This window comes from Acanthopagrus latus, chromosome 23 (assembly GCF_904848185.1).
Source record: "Acanthopagrus latus isolate v.2019 chromosome 23, fAcaLat1.1, whole genome shotgun sequence".
NCBI classification, from domain to species: domain Eukaryota; kingdom Metazoa; phylum Chordata; class Actinopteri; order Spariformes; family Sparidae; genus Acanthopagrus; species Acanthopagrus latus.
Window position 1 is genome coordinate 15,969,705 of NC_051061.1, and position 18,910 is coordinate 15,988,614.

Sequence of the window (18,910 nt, forward strand, 5' to 3'; positions counted from 1 at the left end):
TGCTTTCTTTCCGGCGCGCCTCCTGCCTTTTATTTTTCTGCGTTTTTCTTTTTTTTTTTTTTTTCTCTGAGTCTGCCTTTGTGTTTTCTTGTTTTTTTCTCATGATGCTGCAGACGCCACTGTTAGCTGTCAGTCGAGCAGTAAATTGTGGTCACTCAAGGACACTGTGCGGACCATCGCTGCTTATCAAGTGGCGTACTTGGACACAAATTAGCTTGCTTGGTTTGCCTTGTCTGACTGTTTGCTTTTGTGCTGATCAAGTTGAAATGTTGAGCTGACCTCTCGGTTCATCAGTGAAAAGGTTGCTTGTTTGTACCTACTGTAAGGGATGCATAATATTATCCATTTCATTGAAATCCACCATATGTTCAGTCTCCACCACCAGTGCTCACTTATCTTTAACTGTAATGGTTGGTTCAGATTTAGACGTTCTGCTGTTTTAGTATCTGATTAATTACTAAACACTACATTGTTTCAGTGGGTTCGCTGAGAGCAGATGAGTGCAAATGACATCCACTTAAATGTAGAGGATTCACTTTGTCATAACAGTTTTGTTCTTTTTTTCTGCCACAGCTGCAGCCTTGAAAGTAAGCAAAACAATTATTGTGTTGTTGTGGATGTCACAAGATAATTTCAGATATGACATTAAAGATGTGAAACATTTCAACATTTACTACATTATTGCTTTGTATTGAAGAAGCAGTAAGGTACATTATAAGGGCTGATGTCGTCTCCCTACAGTTGAAGTCTCTTGTTGTCAGGACAGCTTACACTGACTTAGGCTGGAGTTTAATTAATGCTGTGTTAGCTGTTGACCATAGCTAAATGAACTGGACTCCAGTGTAATGAAGGGCTGTAAATCTTTAAGAATAAACTTTGTATGAAAAATGAATTAATGTTACATAAATACTGACGGCAGCCTCATTTGGCCAGTTTAGTCGTGGTCCTCAGTACATATCCCACCAGAACCTTGAACCCTCTTTTCCCTGGCTCTTGTTATTTATCCATCCTTCCCTTACTATGTCTTTTTTCACTTACCTCTTCGTTATTATTCTAAAAATGTTCTACTGTAGATATAATGTGGATAATGGGATGTCTTAAAATTGCGGGTCTTTATATTTCTTCAGATTGTAATGGAAGGCGCAGCTCGCTTGGTGTGAACATCAACAGCAAGAGGTTGTTCTGAAGTTGTTGGAAACAACTTAAATATCAGTCAACATAGAAATACTCGGCGATTCCTTGACTGGCTCCGAAGAAAACTCCTCTTTCGGTTACTTCTTCGAGACAAGTCTGTCTTGCTTATCCAAAGTTAGAGGGACTCGAAATCTGATTTGTTGTGACATCTGTCTTCCTTGTTTCCTTTGCTTTCTCAGTTTCTGTCTGTCATTTCTGAACATCCCTGGTTGTTTTCTTTACTCGTTTTCTCATTGGTCATATTCTGTGGACACTGTATTCGTGTTTGTGTTTAGATACATCAGTGGAAGAACAAAGGAGGCTCCTCCACCTTTTTTTTGTTTGCTTGCCTGCCTTCATCCCTCCATTCTTTCCCCACTCTTCCTATATTAGAGACGTCTATTGTCTTTAATATGTGCTTTTGATGTATTTACGAATTCGACGTGGTTAAAACATAAATGCTGTTTGGCCCCCCCACTGTTGTGGTTTTTCACTCGTCTTGTTTCTGTGTCTGTCTCTCTGTCCATCACCATCTTGGCATCTGGCAGAGCAGAGAAAGTCTCTCTGGTGCTTTTGATTGGCCGTTCAGAGATGGGAGTGTGTCTGCTTGACTCAAATGACTTCATTAGAGAGTGATAATCTCAGAGGGGGTCCCCTCCAGTGGCAGCCTGATGTGGTTTTATTTGTTTGGGCCATTTTGACAACAGAAGCAATGTGGTGGAATAGTTAACGAGAGGAATTTTCAAATGGCAAAACAGGAGTAGAAGATGGTTTTTAAGTCTCAAAGTTCGGCAGTGGCAGGAGTGCTCTCAGAGATAGTGACAGAGGGAGATGAATTAGGAAGGCTTGGATTCGGAGCATAACTGTTGGTTACGGTCCCAGATTCACTGTAGAGATCTGAAATGTCACTGTGTGAGTGTGTGTGTGTGTGTGTGTGTGTGTGTGTGTTTGTGTTGGTCGAGCAGCTTTATCTGTCTGGCATTTCCTGCTTTCAAAACCGACCACAGGACCAAGCACCATCTGATGACCCTCCAAAAGGCTCAGCGCTGCAAAGAATATTGAGGTGTACACGCGTAACCTTAACATGAATTAGGAAAGCTTGGATTTAGAGGATGACATACAGGGTTTTGTCACCTTCACCAATACCAGCAGTTATTTCGTGGGTGTTATCTTAATAGTGTTGCGGGAGTTCAGGTTTGATTCCTCCATGCTGGCTTTTCCACGAACCCCTGTGTGCAGGTAATGAGCTGATCTCAAATCAGACAGCGGGCTGATTAACACAGATGATATGAAACATTCGCAGTTGTCTGGTGTCAGCTTGTGGCTGCAACTTTGCAGGCTTTTTCCACTTCAGCACTGCGAGGATTGAGGTTGACATTTAGGTGCCAGCAGCCAAACAGAGACGTGCGACTGCAGCCACTCAACACCCACCACTATCTCAACTAGGGTTCTTCAGGGAGCGAATATTGAAAATGTCAAATGAAAATTATATCTAAATATTGAAACTTGGGAGATTTTCGCATTTTAATGTCATGTATATCCTATAAAGGGAGTTATATATAGCTATAATATGAAAAATATACCACATTAACATACTGTGCACCACAAAGAGTGGATAAACTTCCACTTTTTATGCACAATTAGCGAATAATGTGAGAAAATACAGGCTTATGCGTCTTCATTTGACTTATCTGTGATGGAAATCGCATTGAGATTTCTGCTGATGATTCCATTTCAGGCGTCCCCAGAATGCCTCATCTGACTGACCAGCAATATTTTTCTCTACTTAGCATTACTGGCATTTCTTATTCATTATCCAGGCTGTAGTTTGACACTTTTCAGTGTGAGACGGCTCATTTTCAGCCCCTCACTTGGTAATGTATTTGCTCTTTAATGTATAGATAAAAATGTACAAAAGGTGGGGAGATCACTTTTGGTTTTTAAACACGATCCATCTTTTATGAATTTAATGGAGAGCGTTTAAAATTCTCCCTGAATATAAATGAATTGTGCGTGCGTGTGGGTGTGTGTGTAAATGTGGTAATTGGGAGGCAGAGTGACGTTGGGGCACACAAAGGAGTAACCCTTGTCGTACCGAGTGCAACCGATGGATAGAACTGAACTTATTAGCGTGGCTACCTTTCCTCTCCCTTCCTTTCACTGAAAAGAGCAACAGCAAAGCAATAAGACAGAGTGCACCGGTTGCACCTGTCTCCGAATCTTCTCAATGGTTGGTGAGACTCTGCCTGTGTTTCCATACTGTTTAATTGAATGTATCTGAATACTGTATCTGTAGTAAATGAGAGAAGCTGAATAGGAATGAAAACCCTGTAATGAAACATATTTCTTAGTTGGGAACTAATGTCATTCTTAATGAGATAGATGCATGCAATCACTGAGTTGGCTAAATAATATCTGTAGGTGTGAAAGCAGTAGACAGGGAATCATATTATCACCTCTCTTTGTTTCCATCTCTGGATGTTCTGAAATACAGCCTCACAGAACGTACACCTCTGGTGTTGATGTGCATGAAACCAGTTTGTTCACCTCAGCAGAGCTGATGGAAACGCCTTACATTTTACATCTAAGTGCATTTCAAACAGTTTAGAAGTTGCTTGACTTTTCTGTTTGTGCATTTCTGATATTTTTTCTTTGTTACCTCTAACTTAGACTAAATGTTCAAGCTCTGTAAAAAAAAAAAAAAAAAAAAGCAAGTTAGTACTTAACAGTACACAGCACTGGCACTTAAACCTTTTACTCTTCAGCATACTCTAATGTTTCTCTGCCTTTTTTTCTCTCTCTCATATCACGATGGGGAGGCAGAAAAGCGCCAAACAGCACCATAGCACTGCCCATATTAACCTGCTGAGTTGTTCAGATTTGCGCTGCGGTGTGGACCTCGGCTCGAAATTCACAGTAATCATTACAGAATCAGTTCTAGACATAAACCTTCTCTTTAAAGTTTGGTTAGGTTTAGGCACAAAACCACTTGACTGTGTTATTGGATGTGATGGGATTGTTTTTCTAGTTATCAAAGTGCTTTAAATAAGGAAAGGGAAGATCACGGCAGTGGTTACAAAGAAACCCTGACAGTTGTCAGCTTCTGTTCTGAACCCACCCATCCATCCTGACCTCCTCCCATACGCGGCCTAGAGTTACTTTGCACCTTATGTCAACATTGATAATTTCTCCTGCTACAAGAAGGCTAGTAGAATGCTGCTTAGTAGGACCTTGAACGTTAACATAATGTTGTTTTGGTACAACAGCTGAAACTAGTCATTCTCTGATATTTTTATTGGAAGGACAGTCTCAACAAAGGATGACCCAGGTCCAACGCTTATGATGACCCTGTACGTCGCCTCCCTGCCTCTGCAGTTACTGCTGAATGGTCTCAAATGTAAGCTTCTCCAGTGAGAGAGAGATTGGATGTGACATGTGGTGAGAAGCAGGAATATTGTCCCTTGAGGTGGGGCGGGGCTGTTCTGTGGAAAAATGCCAGATTTGACCGTGCCGCTCCACCCCATTGGCATTAGCATTGCCCATGATCCCCATATTTCAACACGGCGATATGACAGTATGACAAGTTAAGTGAACAGTTGATCTTAATTGGCTCCTCTTCAGTCTGTGTGTGTGGATCCACTTGGGTTTTAAGTACCTTATGCTAATGGAAAGACTGACAGCAGGGACACATCGACAAGATGTTTACTTTTTCATTGATATTGGTTTCATTGATGGTCTCTTCAGACAGGATAGTGAACAGCTTCCTACAGACATCTTGCTGTCAGTCCCTCCTTCAATTTTTTTAGAATACATTCAGAACATCCTTTGATTTTTTTTTTTTTTACTAATTTCTTTGCTTTTTTCACTCCAAAAAAAGAGGATTTTAATGAAGATCCACGGCAAGTTTTCTCACACCACTCCTCTTTGACTCACTTTACCTCTGTTTAAGACGACACCTCACAAATTCACTGACTTGTTCTGCTCCCAGCACAGTTCATCATTATAATTGTTGGAAAGAAGGGAGGGAATGGTGCGAAGGAAATGGAGAAAAAAGGGAGTAAAACCTCACTCTGCTAAAATTCCTCCTTTATTTACCAATCTACTATTCTCTACATATTAAACACGTGAAACATTCAGAAGTCTATTATGAGATTTCAGACATCATTGCTTTGAAAATCACTGAATTCTGTGTTTTTTGCTCCACAAAGGGAGCCTTTACAGTTAATACACGCACATAGAATGTAAACTCTCAAATAAAATGACTGACTTGATAGCAAACTGGGAGCAATTCTGGACAAATCACTATCCAGAAGATGAAATTGTGCCTTGCTTGAATGAGCCTTTATTTGTTTCTGGGGATGGACTGAAAGCAATTTAACCATAGGCAACATTTCTGTGTCAGAGTAAGCTGACATGACTTTAAAGTGTATTAAAAAATGGAGAACAACACAAGGACCAAAGTTTAATCATGTCATGACATACTGTCAGATGGCAGAAAAATGCAAGGCTGAATTTATTAATGCACTGTAGTAATTGGTGATTTATGATTAATAAATCACCCGTATGAATTGCCCAGGTTGTTGGTCTCATCAAAGATTTATTAGGTGTACACAGCGGAGCATTAGGAGGCTACATTCAGGTTTTTGTTCCATCCTCAAACATGCTCTGAGGACCCTTTATTCTACTCTGAACAAAACATTCAGCGAGTATACATATTATATTTCCGTGTTTGAACATTATTTGAGATGTAAGAAACAATTTTCCCGTTGACATCTATTGTTTAGTAATTAAAAAAAAAAAGAAAAATATGTCCACACAATATCATCATTAACAGTGTCAGGTTCACTTATTTTCAGAGCCTGTATGGAACAAGTATTGCATTTCGCTTAATGTTCGGCTTATAAAAGCTGACAACCTGTTGGCACATGAAGGTATTGACTGAGTGCATACATGATGCCCAACACTGTGAAAAGAGAAGGCTCAGAAGAGATTAGACAAGCGGAGGGGATAAAGATAGAGCTAAAGACAAGCTTTGTTTTTGGCCCCCTTATGAGCCAGGGCTCCTGCTAATTACCAAGCTCTCTGGTCCTTGCTAAATGTGTTTGAAATCCACTGGATGCAGATAATTGAGCTGGAAATGTGTTACATGACAAAGTCACGCTGAAGGACAGCCACTAAAAAAGGCCTCCTCTTCACTTCCCCCTGTTTTCTCTGTCAGGCACACTTTTGAAATAAAACTCCCCCAACTGATTCATACCACCGCGTTTGTCTTTGTTGTTTGTTGAGATTGAAGCTTAGGGGATGTTTGAGCCACCTATTGTGATAAGCTATAGTCAAAACAGAGACAGGCCAATGGCGGATGTGTCAGACAGGCCTGTGTTTTCTTGTTGCTGAAATAATTGCTTTTAGCCTTCAGTTTAGGGATGTGAGCTTTTAAAGACACATCGCACATCATCATGGCAAAGTAGAGACATGTTTTATAGCCACGGGCTGAATGTGTCTGTCCATGCATCTCAAGTTTTCTCTCTCCTAAGCAGCCGCTTGTACAAATTTTGTATAGCCTAAATCTGAAATTGATTTCAGCGCTTCATATGAAAATTGATTTACGGGCTTGGATGCATTGATCCCGGCAGAGATGGGCCTCCCCTGAGAATGTTGGAGTAAAGTGAAAACAAGGTGAAGAGAGACTCCCTGTCGTTCTATTTGCATTTTAATTATAAGTTGCATCATTGCACTGAGTGCGGTAACAAAACAACTCCCTCGCCCTCCATTCACTCTTCCCTTTTGCTTCAAGCTTGGCTCGCTTCATGAGAATGAAACTTCATGCCGAGAGCCTCCGCAGGGCAGACAATGAACAGCAGGGTAATACGTAGGAGTGAACTCAGGAGTGTGAATAAAGGTGAAAAAAGCCTTACCTTGTTGTTGCGCAAATATTCAGTTCAGACAAAGGAGGATATTGTTATAGCCCAGTCTCACTCCCAGACTGCCGAATACTGGCATTCTGTGACGCCCTTATGTATCTCACATACATGCACAAGGTACCCTTAAGCGACTTTATAAGATTCACCAGGAATTCGAATAATTACAACGTAAACCCATCTGTGACAATATTAGATGCTCAGAGCAACTGCTGCAGCCATCCAAGTAAGATGACGAAGTATAAAAGGTGACAAGTCTTTGTAGGTGCCTGGTCAGGGTGGATGGATGGGACAAACACAGGACTTTAACTGAGAAGCGTTCTGTTCATCTCCTGTGTGAAACCTAACCCCGACTTATTATTTTGACCCAAACCATACTCTTTGCCTAAAGATAACCACACAGATTTGGTCCCTAACCAATGCGCATGCTCTCCTGCAAGTGTGTGGCACACAAAGCTAAAGGGAGCTGGAGGGCCGTGGCAAAGAGTTGGCATGGAGTGCTGTAGGAATGACTCCTACAGCCTAGAAATAACTTAGTATGTTCCCACTTCCCTTCGTCTTGAAGCTTAACAGATGTTCATGTTTTGTTCTACCACATAAAATATGTGAGTAAACGTGTTTTTAAAATAAGCCGGTTACTAATTAATGGCTAAGTCATCATGCCATCTAGTCTCCAGTCAGTCTTTACAAGTGGATTTAAGTTTTAAACTAGTTTAGCTTTAACTTTCCAATATGCTCATCGATCAGTTTATCGTAGTAGTTAAGTGTGGATGATTTTATGTAGTAAGACACTTGGTTTGTTTATAGCCTCACGTTAGATTGCATTTAAGTTCTGGGGATGTTCATTATTGAAGGTAACCTTGCTGGTCCCATTGCCTTTTTTCTTGCTAACGGAACCGGGGTGATGCGATGCTTACGTCCAGGTTAGCCTACAAAAATATGTCAGTGCAGTTCTCTGTCTGACAACTTCAAAATTCGAAGAGGTTGACTGTCTAAGTAATATTTTTATTTGGATGTTACTTAGACGTACTCGTCTGTGTTTTGGTGGGTGTTGCAGAAGAAGTCACACAGAGTGAGACAGAGAGCTGTGGACTGCAGCCAGTATCATTTTGCCATTTGGAAAAGCACTTTTCTGTTGTTATCGTGGCAACATGGGGCTGTGACTGTGGTTTGATGTCTGTCTCTGATTATATCATTTTGAGTTTCTCAAATCTCAGATTTTCACAGTGGGCTTTGTGTCTCTCTGTTGTGGGCGTGCTTGTGTAGAAGTGTATGTATGTTTTGTTGTACTGTGAGTATAGACGGCTAATTAATCACATTGGACTAGTGTGTATACAAATTGCAAGAGCACAGCCTGTAGATGTGGGGGCTTCTGGGTGTTTTGCAGGATGGCAGTGTGTTTATACACACATAAGGTTGTGTATGTAAACAACATGCAAAACTGTGACCACTATACGGCACAGCGGCAGCAGGATCAAATGCGCCCTTTATCTTTCTTCCTCATCCGTCTTATTGAATATGTAACATCGGATGTTTCTAGCTGAGTGTGCTAAATATTGGGAGAAGAGTATGCAGATAGATTGATTTGCATGTGTAATGTGATTTACCCTGACTGAAAGTCATTGCGGTAAAGGTATTTGTGTGTGTAATGAAGTACACCAGACCATGCACTTACTTATCAGACATTTCTTTCGCAAGTGTGCAGCTTTGTTGCAAAATGTGGGAATTTTACAGAGAGCAAAAGTGTTCAACATTTTGACTGTAGTTAAAGTGAATGACTCGAAAAAGACGGTTTGAAGATGTGTGGGTGAGTGTTGTGGAGGAGCCGCTCCTTTGTTTGTGTTTGGATTTAGGATTGGACCTTTTATAGCGAAACAGTGAGTCACACAGCAGCTGGTCAGCTCTGCAAAAACCACAGCAAAGCAGAGATTTGGGGAAGATCAGAAAGGATGGAGAGATGGGGAGAAAGAAGAAAGGATGATGGCAGAGGCCAAACGCTGACAAAATACTTTCTTCTTTGTCATTTTTTTCTTCTTTTTTCATTTTTTTCCTTAGGCTGATCATTAAGACAGCTTTTAGCCTTAATGATATAATACATGATGAATATATAGAGTAGACACCTTTTTGTTATTGTTTTCCCCCGTGCATTAAAAACATGATTGTTCCTTGCTTCACTCGTCAGCTTAATACTCTTAACTGGAGAAAAAATACTGATGTATTTTAGGTTTTGAGAACTGTTACTCTCATGTCAAAGTACCAGCGGCACTGTGAAGTTGTCTCTTGGAAATGTAGTCCCAAACATAAATGCAATGTCTGCATATCTGTAAAGGTGACACTTTAATGAAGTTAATTAACATTACCACTCATAGCAGTGTTACTTAATTCTGTGATGTGTTTATTAATCTGCGCTAAGCTATCTCACTTTACTTAGATATGAGACTTCTTAGGGTGTTTTCTGTCATCTTGGCTGCATGAATTAGCACTTTTCTCCATTTTACAACTAGAAATGCGAGTAAGGAAGACACGTGGATCTGGCACGGTACCCTGATTTTATTGCAAAATCTTTGCTGTGTTTAATAGCGGCAGACAGAATGGGGAGTTAAGGTTTAAAAAAGGAGTGGGAAATGAGGAGACAAAGAAAAAGAAATAGAGAGAGGAGGCCATCAGTGATATGGAGAGGGATGGCGATGTTGTTTCGCTGGGGTTTGCTCCACGGTTCAGGGAGGGCTTCTGTCTTTGCCGGCGCCTCTTAATCCATCACACCTCCCACGGTCCTGGAATCCGACACACTCCAGTGTCTCCCCACCACGCCGCAGAGTTCGCGCTCAGCCCTGTCATGCATGTGTGCCCACTGTTCCCGTTATTCTCTTATCCCTGTTTTCACCCTCTTTTTCTCTCTCTGAGTGAGTGTCAGGGCTATCAGCGGTGCCTCCGGGCAAGATGGACAGGCACTCTTTTACAGCAGACATGTTTTCGTGCGAGCTCCACATCCAGCCTTGTTCACACATGAGCCTTTCACTCACACCTGAGAGGAGAATCTCCTTCCCTCTGCCTACTTTGCTTAACTGCGGCAGCTTCTCGGATAAGATTTCCCCGCCGTTAATGTCAGAGACACCTTGGCTACTTTCTTCTCTTATGACTGTCTTCTACTCTGCTGCCAAAACTCCTGAATCTCATATACAGAGAGTTGGAATCATTTCTGTCGTCTGATCCCTGTGCGTGTGCTTATTTGACAGGAAGTGCAACGCCAGCCAGCTGTGCATGATTTTTCGAAATGAGAGTCGGCTACTTCACTTGATCAATCTTGCTGATCCCCCAGATGCATCGTGCACATGCTCCCCGTAAGCTTTTGGAGCAGCCATCCACTTTTAATGGAATCTGACCTTATAATGAACAGGCTTCATTAACCCTCTGTCAGATTTCTCACCCGGACTGGAGGGAAGAGGGCAGCGGGGGTTGTTAAAAAAGCACACGGTTGACTCTAAGCTGTGGAAATTGAGCTAGCATGTGGGCTTTTGATTTACGTTCAGAAATGCGTCATGCATACGCTCAAAGCTGCAACACTCTGTCACTTAGCCTCAGCTTTTTGGCATGTTTTCAATCTTTGTAGTCTGTCCCTCTAAACTCTGCAGCCCGTCTCTGTGCCTCGCTGTTTCTCTCGCTGCCTATTGTCGCACAAGGTGACCCTCTAAACACTCCAGGACCCCCGCTGTGGTATCAGGCTTTTCTGCAGCAGCCAAATCACACAGCTCCACCCTCTGTCCACCTGATGGTGGTGTCTCAGCACTGTGCCGCCTGCCTCCCTCCCCTCCCAGCAGGGAGCGGGGCCTGAAGGGAGAGGCTGGTGGGTGGCTCTCTGTATTTGATGTTTCCCTTTCATTTTGCAAGTTGAAGGGAATTTAGATGGAGACGTGTGTGTGTGTGTGTGTGTGAGTGTGTGTTTGTTTGTAAGTTCTTGTGTGCTCGCATGTAGAATGTGTTTTTTTCCCCCCCTTTTATAATAAATTTACTTTATCTTTTTGAGAGTATCAGCAATAGCTGTAATGAATTCCAGAAGGCTTTGCATCTCTTTACTCTGTCACTCTTCACCTCCTATTTCACAGCAGGCTTGCTCGCCTGAAGTCTCTGCCATATGGCCATACTGAAGAATTTTTGGGATAAACTTAACTATTTCATATAAAAATTCATTGATATAACTGCATAAAAATGGCTTGTCATCATCATCAGCAGCAGTTATAATGTGTGTGCATCATTGCATTGAAAAGGTAGTGTAGAGTTATGTGCCTTTTAGAATTAAAGTTGTATCTTTAAAAACATAATTTATTTTAGCAATTCAGGCCCAAACAGTGCCTGTTCCTGCCAGTATATTGCATCAGGAGCAAAGCTGAGTAATGAATTGAACTGGTGCTACAGAGTTTCCCCAGCCTACGAATCATATTTTCCAGACATAAGGGAACATGCTTGTTCGGTGCAGACCCCTGGAAAATTCACATCATCATCATTTTTTTCTTTCTCAGTGAAAATGAAACACAAAAAATAACCTGATACATGTCAAAATCACCTTGATCTGATTTTTTTATTGCGTATTTGTTACCTCGGGGGAGGACTGTGTATAGTGACTTTTAATTTTTAAGGATAGAGAAGATATGTTGTGTTTTGGGATTTTGCAATTATTTGATAGTGTCACTGGAGATCACAGAGGATTTTGGCAAAGTTTTTATCTTGTTAACTACATTGAAGTCTCGTCTTTTTTTGCCAACAATATTGCGTGTTGATATGGTCACAGTTCAATGACGCTGGTTGTTGGTCATCGTCATCTCATTTTATCATTGTAAATTATACTTAAGATAAGAGCAACTGCCACATACTGACCATAGTATGTGCTAACATGCTCACTGTCAAATGTTTCACATGGTACACTGAAATGAAAGTTGAGCCAAGTCTGATAGCATCATGACTAATCTGACAAGATGAGCCTAAATATCCCAAATTGGTTTATGTACTGTACACAGCCCTGAATTACAAAAGGCTTTGCCTTGTCTATTCATAGACCTTTGATTGTGATGGTTTAAACTGGGCTTTTCTTTCACACCATGATTCAAACCACACATTTGTGCCTCACAATTGGCAAAAAGCTAAGAATAGCAAACTTCCATTCCATTTTTAGTTCAGCCAGTTCTAGCAAGAGCTTTGTTTGCTGGTGTGTGATAAGCTTTGCAACCTCACAGCTGTGACTGTAGACATGTAGTAGAATTCAGCTTCACTTACACGTCCTCTTTAAATCACATGAGATAACACTGATGTATAATCACTAAGACGAGGGGCAGTAAGTGGCATAAAAAATGGAATAATGTTTGTGTTGAATATAATGTTTGAATAATGTGACGATCTGTGTGACGAGTGTCCCCATTCTGAAAGGGGATTGTTTACGTCTATGTTTTGGGATTGTGCAGTTATGGAAGATCTTTGGCTACATGTTGCTGAGACAGTGATATATTTCCTTGACAAACATTTTCCACTGTGCCCAGCGTTCTGGCTTTTTGGTCATAACCCAAATATTATTTCTGCTATTGCTGTTGCTGCTACAATAGACTGGAAAAAGACCATTCTTAAAATTTGGTTTGAACATAACATTGTTAGGAACAAAGTCTGGGCTGTATTGTTCTGTGATATTTGTCTTTGGAAGAATAAACTGTCACTGTCAATGCTGTAGAACTTCCCAGGTTGTTCTAACATCGTCCATACTCTCTTTTTAATATCCCAGAATAGAAAATGTAATTTCCATTGAAAAATTACACCAACGAACAATTACTCAAATTGTTTCAAGTGCATGAACATTTACACACAACTGCATACAAGTTTGTATCCTAATATGTGCCACCAAATCATAGAACAAATAAATAATTGTTCCCAAAAGAAAGGGATGCTAAGTGGTTTTGATGAAGGTTAAAATAAAAGTCACAGTTTTCCAGCACAATGTGTCGAAAAATAAATCGGTCAGAAACGCATCGTCTTGCAGTTTTGGATGTTTGTGCAGGCCACATGCGGATCACCAGCTATTCAGATTGTCACGAGGACAGATGGAAAAACAAATGAACAGAAATGTGTCCTCGAGTGTAAATATGCATTGTCAGCTGTTATCAGATTTATCAGATTTGCAGATGGAGGTAACATATGTGCGGAAATGTAGACCACCACCATGTAAAATTTTACAGATGGAGTAAATAATCACAGCACAGGCATTATTACACCGTGTGCTGAGGACCATGTATTGACTCACTATGCAGTTACTGTTTGTGGTGTGGCTGGTCAGTCACCGGGCAGCGGGCGGCCTCCAGCAGCTCTCACGCTGATCGGGGAGGCAGATGCGGCATCACCTCGCTTAGCTCTTGTTTATACAGAGGAAGTTGAATCTGTCTGTCTGTTGGTTTGTCAGACTCTCCTCCCTGGCGTGCTGAGGTGTGTGACAGAGAGATGGAGAGAGATGGAGGCTGGACTGGCAGAGTGAGAGCAGACTGTCTCTCTGTAATGAATATAAATGGGCTCCGGGTCTCACTCTCCTCATCTGGCTCCCCCTCTCTGGAAACAGGCGTGGGGCGAGGATGTGGGATGGAGGTGGCCCATCCTCCTTCCCTCCCTCTCCACGTACTTGCAGACTCGTATCGTACAAAAAAGAAGACGCTCTCAGTCACTCACACAATCATACAAATGTGCTTCCCGACGTGATTTTGTTGTCACTGCTTGTGGTTCTGTTCAGCCAGAACAGATGGTACTGAGACTCTCGGCTCGAGGAAACTTCATCTGTTGTCAAAGAAACTGTGTTACAATCGATTGTGTTTATATTTTCTTCTATTATAAAAGATAATGTGTTACCAAAACAAATCAAGTCAAACTGTAATATCTTTATTTTACATGCATTTTGACTCTTATGTCATATATGACATTAGTGCTGAAAGATTAGTCCATCAACAGGAAATTAATTCCTAAACATTTTGATAATCAGTGAATCTGTAATTGAATTTGTAATTTATCAAGCAGAATTCTTTGGGTCCAGCTTTTAAGTGTTAAGAATTATTGTGAAATCAATATCTTGAGCAGTTTGAGGGAATTTCATCAAATCTGGCACAAATGTCTTGGGTGGGGTCAAACTTTGATACCATGGTCGTCATTCGATACCAAATTTCGATACCTTAGGCGTTCATCTCATCAGCATCAGTGAGCAAATAAGCATGCTGCGTCCTTTTTGTGCCAGGATCTAATAGTGCTGATGATTGGCTGTATTGAGGAAAAGCAGCAGCATACACTCAGAGAGAGGGGTCGCCATGTGTAGTGTAATCTTTTGTTGAAACGGATTTCATATAATTGGTATTGAATGGAACAGTTACCAAAGTACAGGAATTTGTATTGGCACTGATATCGGCAATTTTCTTTAACAGTACCGTACTGCCTATGATGAAATTTGGTGATCAGTGAACCCACAAAAACATGTTTTTGCCCGTCGCTTAAGAATTCCTATGCTAATTATGACTGAGGTTATCACAGATGTCTGCAAGGATGAAATGATGAAGTGATGACATTTTATTTTCAAAAGGAAAAAGGTCAGCTTCAGTGTGACATCATAATGTCCTGACTATTATTCTGTGTCATTACTCATGAATTAAAGGGGAGATTGTGACCGTATTTCACATTTGGTCTGATACTGATTTGGTGACACTGATCTTGGGTGCCCACCTCGAAGCCGTGGTGATTGTAGAGATCTTCTGTGCTGCTCACTTTCAGACTGTGCTCCTTTATGTTCTGTTTATATCAGATTCCCTCGTAACGACACTGACACTCATTGTATACTAATGAGTGTCAGTGTCATTAAGAGGGTAGACACATTATCAGGTTCTGGTACACTCCTTCTCGGGTGTAAATGTGTCTTAAACAAAGGAAATGATACTTGATTTTTAGAAAGAAGCCCCCTACCACTCTTCCTGCTATTATTCTGTTTGTTTGCCATTTATGTTTTTCAGCCGTACGAGCATCTGGGGATAATAATTGAGTTAACCTTTGAACCCACCACTTTTCTGAGTTTGTTTGTATTCTGTCTTTATTGAATCTGTTTCGACCTTCTCTTTTATTTGTTTGATTGGACTGCTTGGCATGGAAAAACAGGAATGGATCAGTAGGTATTGTTAGATTTTGTGGCAGAAATTGCTGGCACAAATGTCAGATCCACAAAGGAGGCCCAGTCCTCCTGGCTGACCCCAGTCCCGCTTTATTCATCTGCCCCTGCTGCTGCTGAGATGTAGAATAGCATTATGTAATTCCTTCTTCTGATGTGTGTGTTAGCAGTAATACTGCTGCCTGTGCAACAAATTACCCCTGGGGAATAGTAAAGATTACCTTGATCTTGACCTTTATTGGCCAAGCATGTGAATACAGACAAGGGAATTTGCCTCTCGCTTCTAGTTGCTTCGAATGAACTTACACACTAATAGACATATAGCTGCAGTCCACCACGAGCTCATTGTTTTTGCTGATAATGAGCTTCAGCTGATTGTCACTGCACCTTGTGAGCTCTCTATCAGTCATCTGTAAAAATAGTCTCTAAGTGAAGACAGAATGTTTGTCACTATAAATTATTCACTAGAATCATAAAATAGAAAATACACTTGAAGGGAAATTCTTGTCTTGCCCCTTTATTTTCATGTTTTGACGTGTTAAACATTCATACAATAGTTTTGGAATTGGTTCGGTATATCGCCACGGGCAGCTGTGACACAGTTGCACCGGCTGCACCGCAATCCTTTGGGTGTACTCGGAGCGTCAAAGTTACGTCAACTTAAAGTGCATGTTTTTGCCACTCACAGGCTGAGGTTGTTATTCTAAGTGTCTTACAACACAGCGGAAATGATTCTTACAAAGATCATTTTGTTAGGTAACAAGATCCTCTTTGTAATCCAGAGGAACACAAGTCTTGTTCAATGAGAAATATCGCTCTGAAATCTCTTGAGGTGAGTTGTTACAGTTGTTGCCTCATATGGATTGCTAAAATCAGTATTTACTTTGTAAATAAAGTCTTTAATTAAAGTCACCACTCATGCAGGCATGGATGTAAATTGTAAATTGTAAATTGCGACTGTTTGTAGGTTAACCATGTAAATGATAGCTCAAAAAATATTATCTATGTCAGTTGTCGACTTCTTGAATTATAGTACTACATAAGTTCTTTGTACAAAGTTAAACATGGTAATGAACTCCTACACTACTTAATACAGGAATAAAATAAATGATGCACATATGGAAAAAGTTATGAAAATAATCAATTTATAGTGCATTTGAAAACAACACCAGATTAGAAATGTTGCTGCTGAATCCTAACATGATCTTTACAGCCTTCAGAATGACATGATCACTGTGGGGCCTTTGTATGCTTGTCTGTAGTATGTTGAGCTGTTGTCTGTTTCTTTGCATAGTTGTAGTTGCCACAAAGATGAGATTTTCCATGCATACTAGCTAGTTTGCTCTCTTTCTGTATAGACAAGCAGCCTTAACCTTGTCCTTATTTCCACTGCTTCGCGTCCAGCCTATGGGGTGCTGATGGATCCCACATATCAGCAACAAAGACTCCCTCTTCTGAAGGATGGGACCTCCATTAGCTCCCTACTTGGACTTCTAATTACCTTTGAAGGAGCTCAGTCTTTGTAAATCTCTGCCCAGTATACACTGTAATTTGATATTATTTATTTTCACTGTGCATTATCACCCATTAGTCATTCTTCCCATTGAAACTGTCATCATCTGATTCCCATGACAAATAAACTGTCTGCAGACATTTCTTCTGAGGGAGTCCTATGATTAGCACAGATCTCCTCCATCTCTCAGAGTTGTTATTGCTGCTTTCCTCCTGCTGCTTGGCTCTTGATGTTTGTCATGAAAAGGATGCAAAAAACATCCATAGCTTTATTCTAGTTGAGTGTCATCTGGGTCTATTTAGAAAGCTGCGAGGCTGTTAGCAGCGCTGGCAGTGTTGTCATGTTTTCGTAAATTGATTCCCTGTGATTACTTGGCATTTACGGTGCTCTGTAAGGGACAGGATACAAGAAAATCACTTGGTAAATTGTGCTTTAGATATGCTGTGAAACAGTGCCACAAATGATGACACACACATGCACACACACACACATACACACACACACACACACACTCACAAACACAGAGGCACACGTGTGCGAAAATCTGCGTATTCGCCCTCACTCACTCATATGGACTATAATTAATTGCCAGGAAGTCTCAGGTAATTTAAATTGCAAATCAGTGCAGCCTTGTTCTTCCAACTTTTGTGATTAATATTTTATTGTTTTACTGAGCGAAAATGCCACCAGTGTTTTTCATCAGATACAAATAGCACAAAAGAAGAAAAGGGGGGCACTGGATTGAGGAAGATCAGATCCAGGCGTTATCTCTAAACATTAATTAAGTCGTGTCTGGTTCTGGAGCCGTCGAGGTCGCCTCTCCCGTCTCCGATCCGGTCGTGAAGACAGGGGTCTCTCTCCCTTTTCACCCATCCTCTCATTTCTTGCTCCGTCACTTTCCGCGTTCTCGGTCTGATACTCAGTAACAGGCAAGTTTTCTCAGGTCTTGAACTTCTCTTGCAATCAGCCACTAATTAAGCAGCGGAGTGGAAGGGTTTCTTTGGCAGGAGATCGGGGGGGACGTGCAGGTTGAGTGAGAAAAGCCAGATCCTAAGACCTTGTGATGACTTGTAGGTATGAATTATGTGGAGAAGAACTTGAAAGGAGCAGAGGATGGAGCCAGCGGAAATGAGAGATTTAAACAGCAGAGAAGTGATGCTTTGAAACCAAACTGTCGCACGCCCCTTTTTAGTTTTCTTTAACAAGACTTTCAATCCCTTGAGACTGCTAGTGTTGCAAAGGACCAAAAATTAAACAAAAATAATGAGGAAGCTTTCCGTCGCCGTAAATAGAAAGAGGTGATGTGGCTATTACAGTTTAACTCTCGATCGCATCATTTCAGAACGGAGAAAATCCTGACTGCAAGTTCTTAAAAGAAAACAACTTTGACCTTTCTTAGTCAGCACTGGCTTTTGAAAGTGTTGTGTGACCTTGTGTTCGTGTTTGTGCGAGTGTAGACTGGCAGCTTGAGATGAAAGTCTTTAGTCTTGCACTTCACTTAGAGCCACGGTGGACGGGTGCAGCCTGGCTGGAATCAGATGGCTGGCACAGCGCTCTGCTCCTCTCAAAGCAAAACAAAGACGAAACCACGCGCAGACAAAGGAAGGCTTCCCCCAGTGAAGCAGAGTGCGCGCTGCTGCTGTGCTTTGAATGCTGAAGCCGCCTTTTAAAACAAATGAATTCAGAGCCCTACTTACCAGGAAATGCTGCTCAATTAGACTAACCTTTCAATTAGGAATTGCCATGACATGCGCAAATGCAGACACATACACACAAGCACTCACACAAGGTCACAGTTTTTCCAAGTGCTTCACTGGTTTAAAGTCAGAGTTATTTTAATGACCGTGTTTCTGTGTCCCTACAGGGTGCCCGTAGCTATTTTTGTGTCTGGACGTCCTGTTGTACTGGATGCGACTCTGCAGCTCTCCGTATGGTCGTTTAAGAGTCGGCCAGCTTGACCGACTTTCCTCCCCTGCGCCCCCCTTACCACGTCACAACACACCTGGCTTGTTCTCCAGCCTCTCTCTGCATCAATTCTGGCAATGTCCAGAGTCTCAAGCCCCCCTCCGCCGGTGGAAATGTCCAGCGGTCCTGTGGCTGAGAGCTGGTGTTACACTCAGGTGAGGAGGGATGTTGTGT

The 18,910-nt window shown here is 41.4% G+C and overlaps 1 protein-coding gene across 12 annotated transcripts in view; it reads left to right on the forward strand.

The window, feature by feature from the left end:
• Positions 1-18,910, forward strand: part of LOC119014049 (speckle type BTB/POZ protein) — a 187,817-nt gene that overhangs the window by 23,797 nt on the left and 145,110 nt on the right. For all 12 annotated transcript variants that reach the window (XR_005072871.1, XR_005072874.1, XR_005072875.1 and 9 more), the window contains one exon: positions 18,636-18,891. Coding sequence is in view for 6 of the 12 variants with exons in the window: in XM_037088940.1 (XP_036944835.1) it covers positions 18,814-18,891 (78 nt within the window). In the remaining 6 variants the exon portion in view is untranslated. The remainder of the gene's footprint in view (positions 1-18,635; positions 18,892-18,910) is intronic.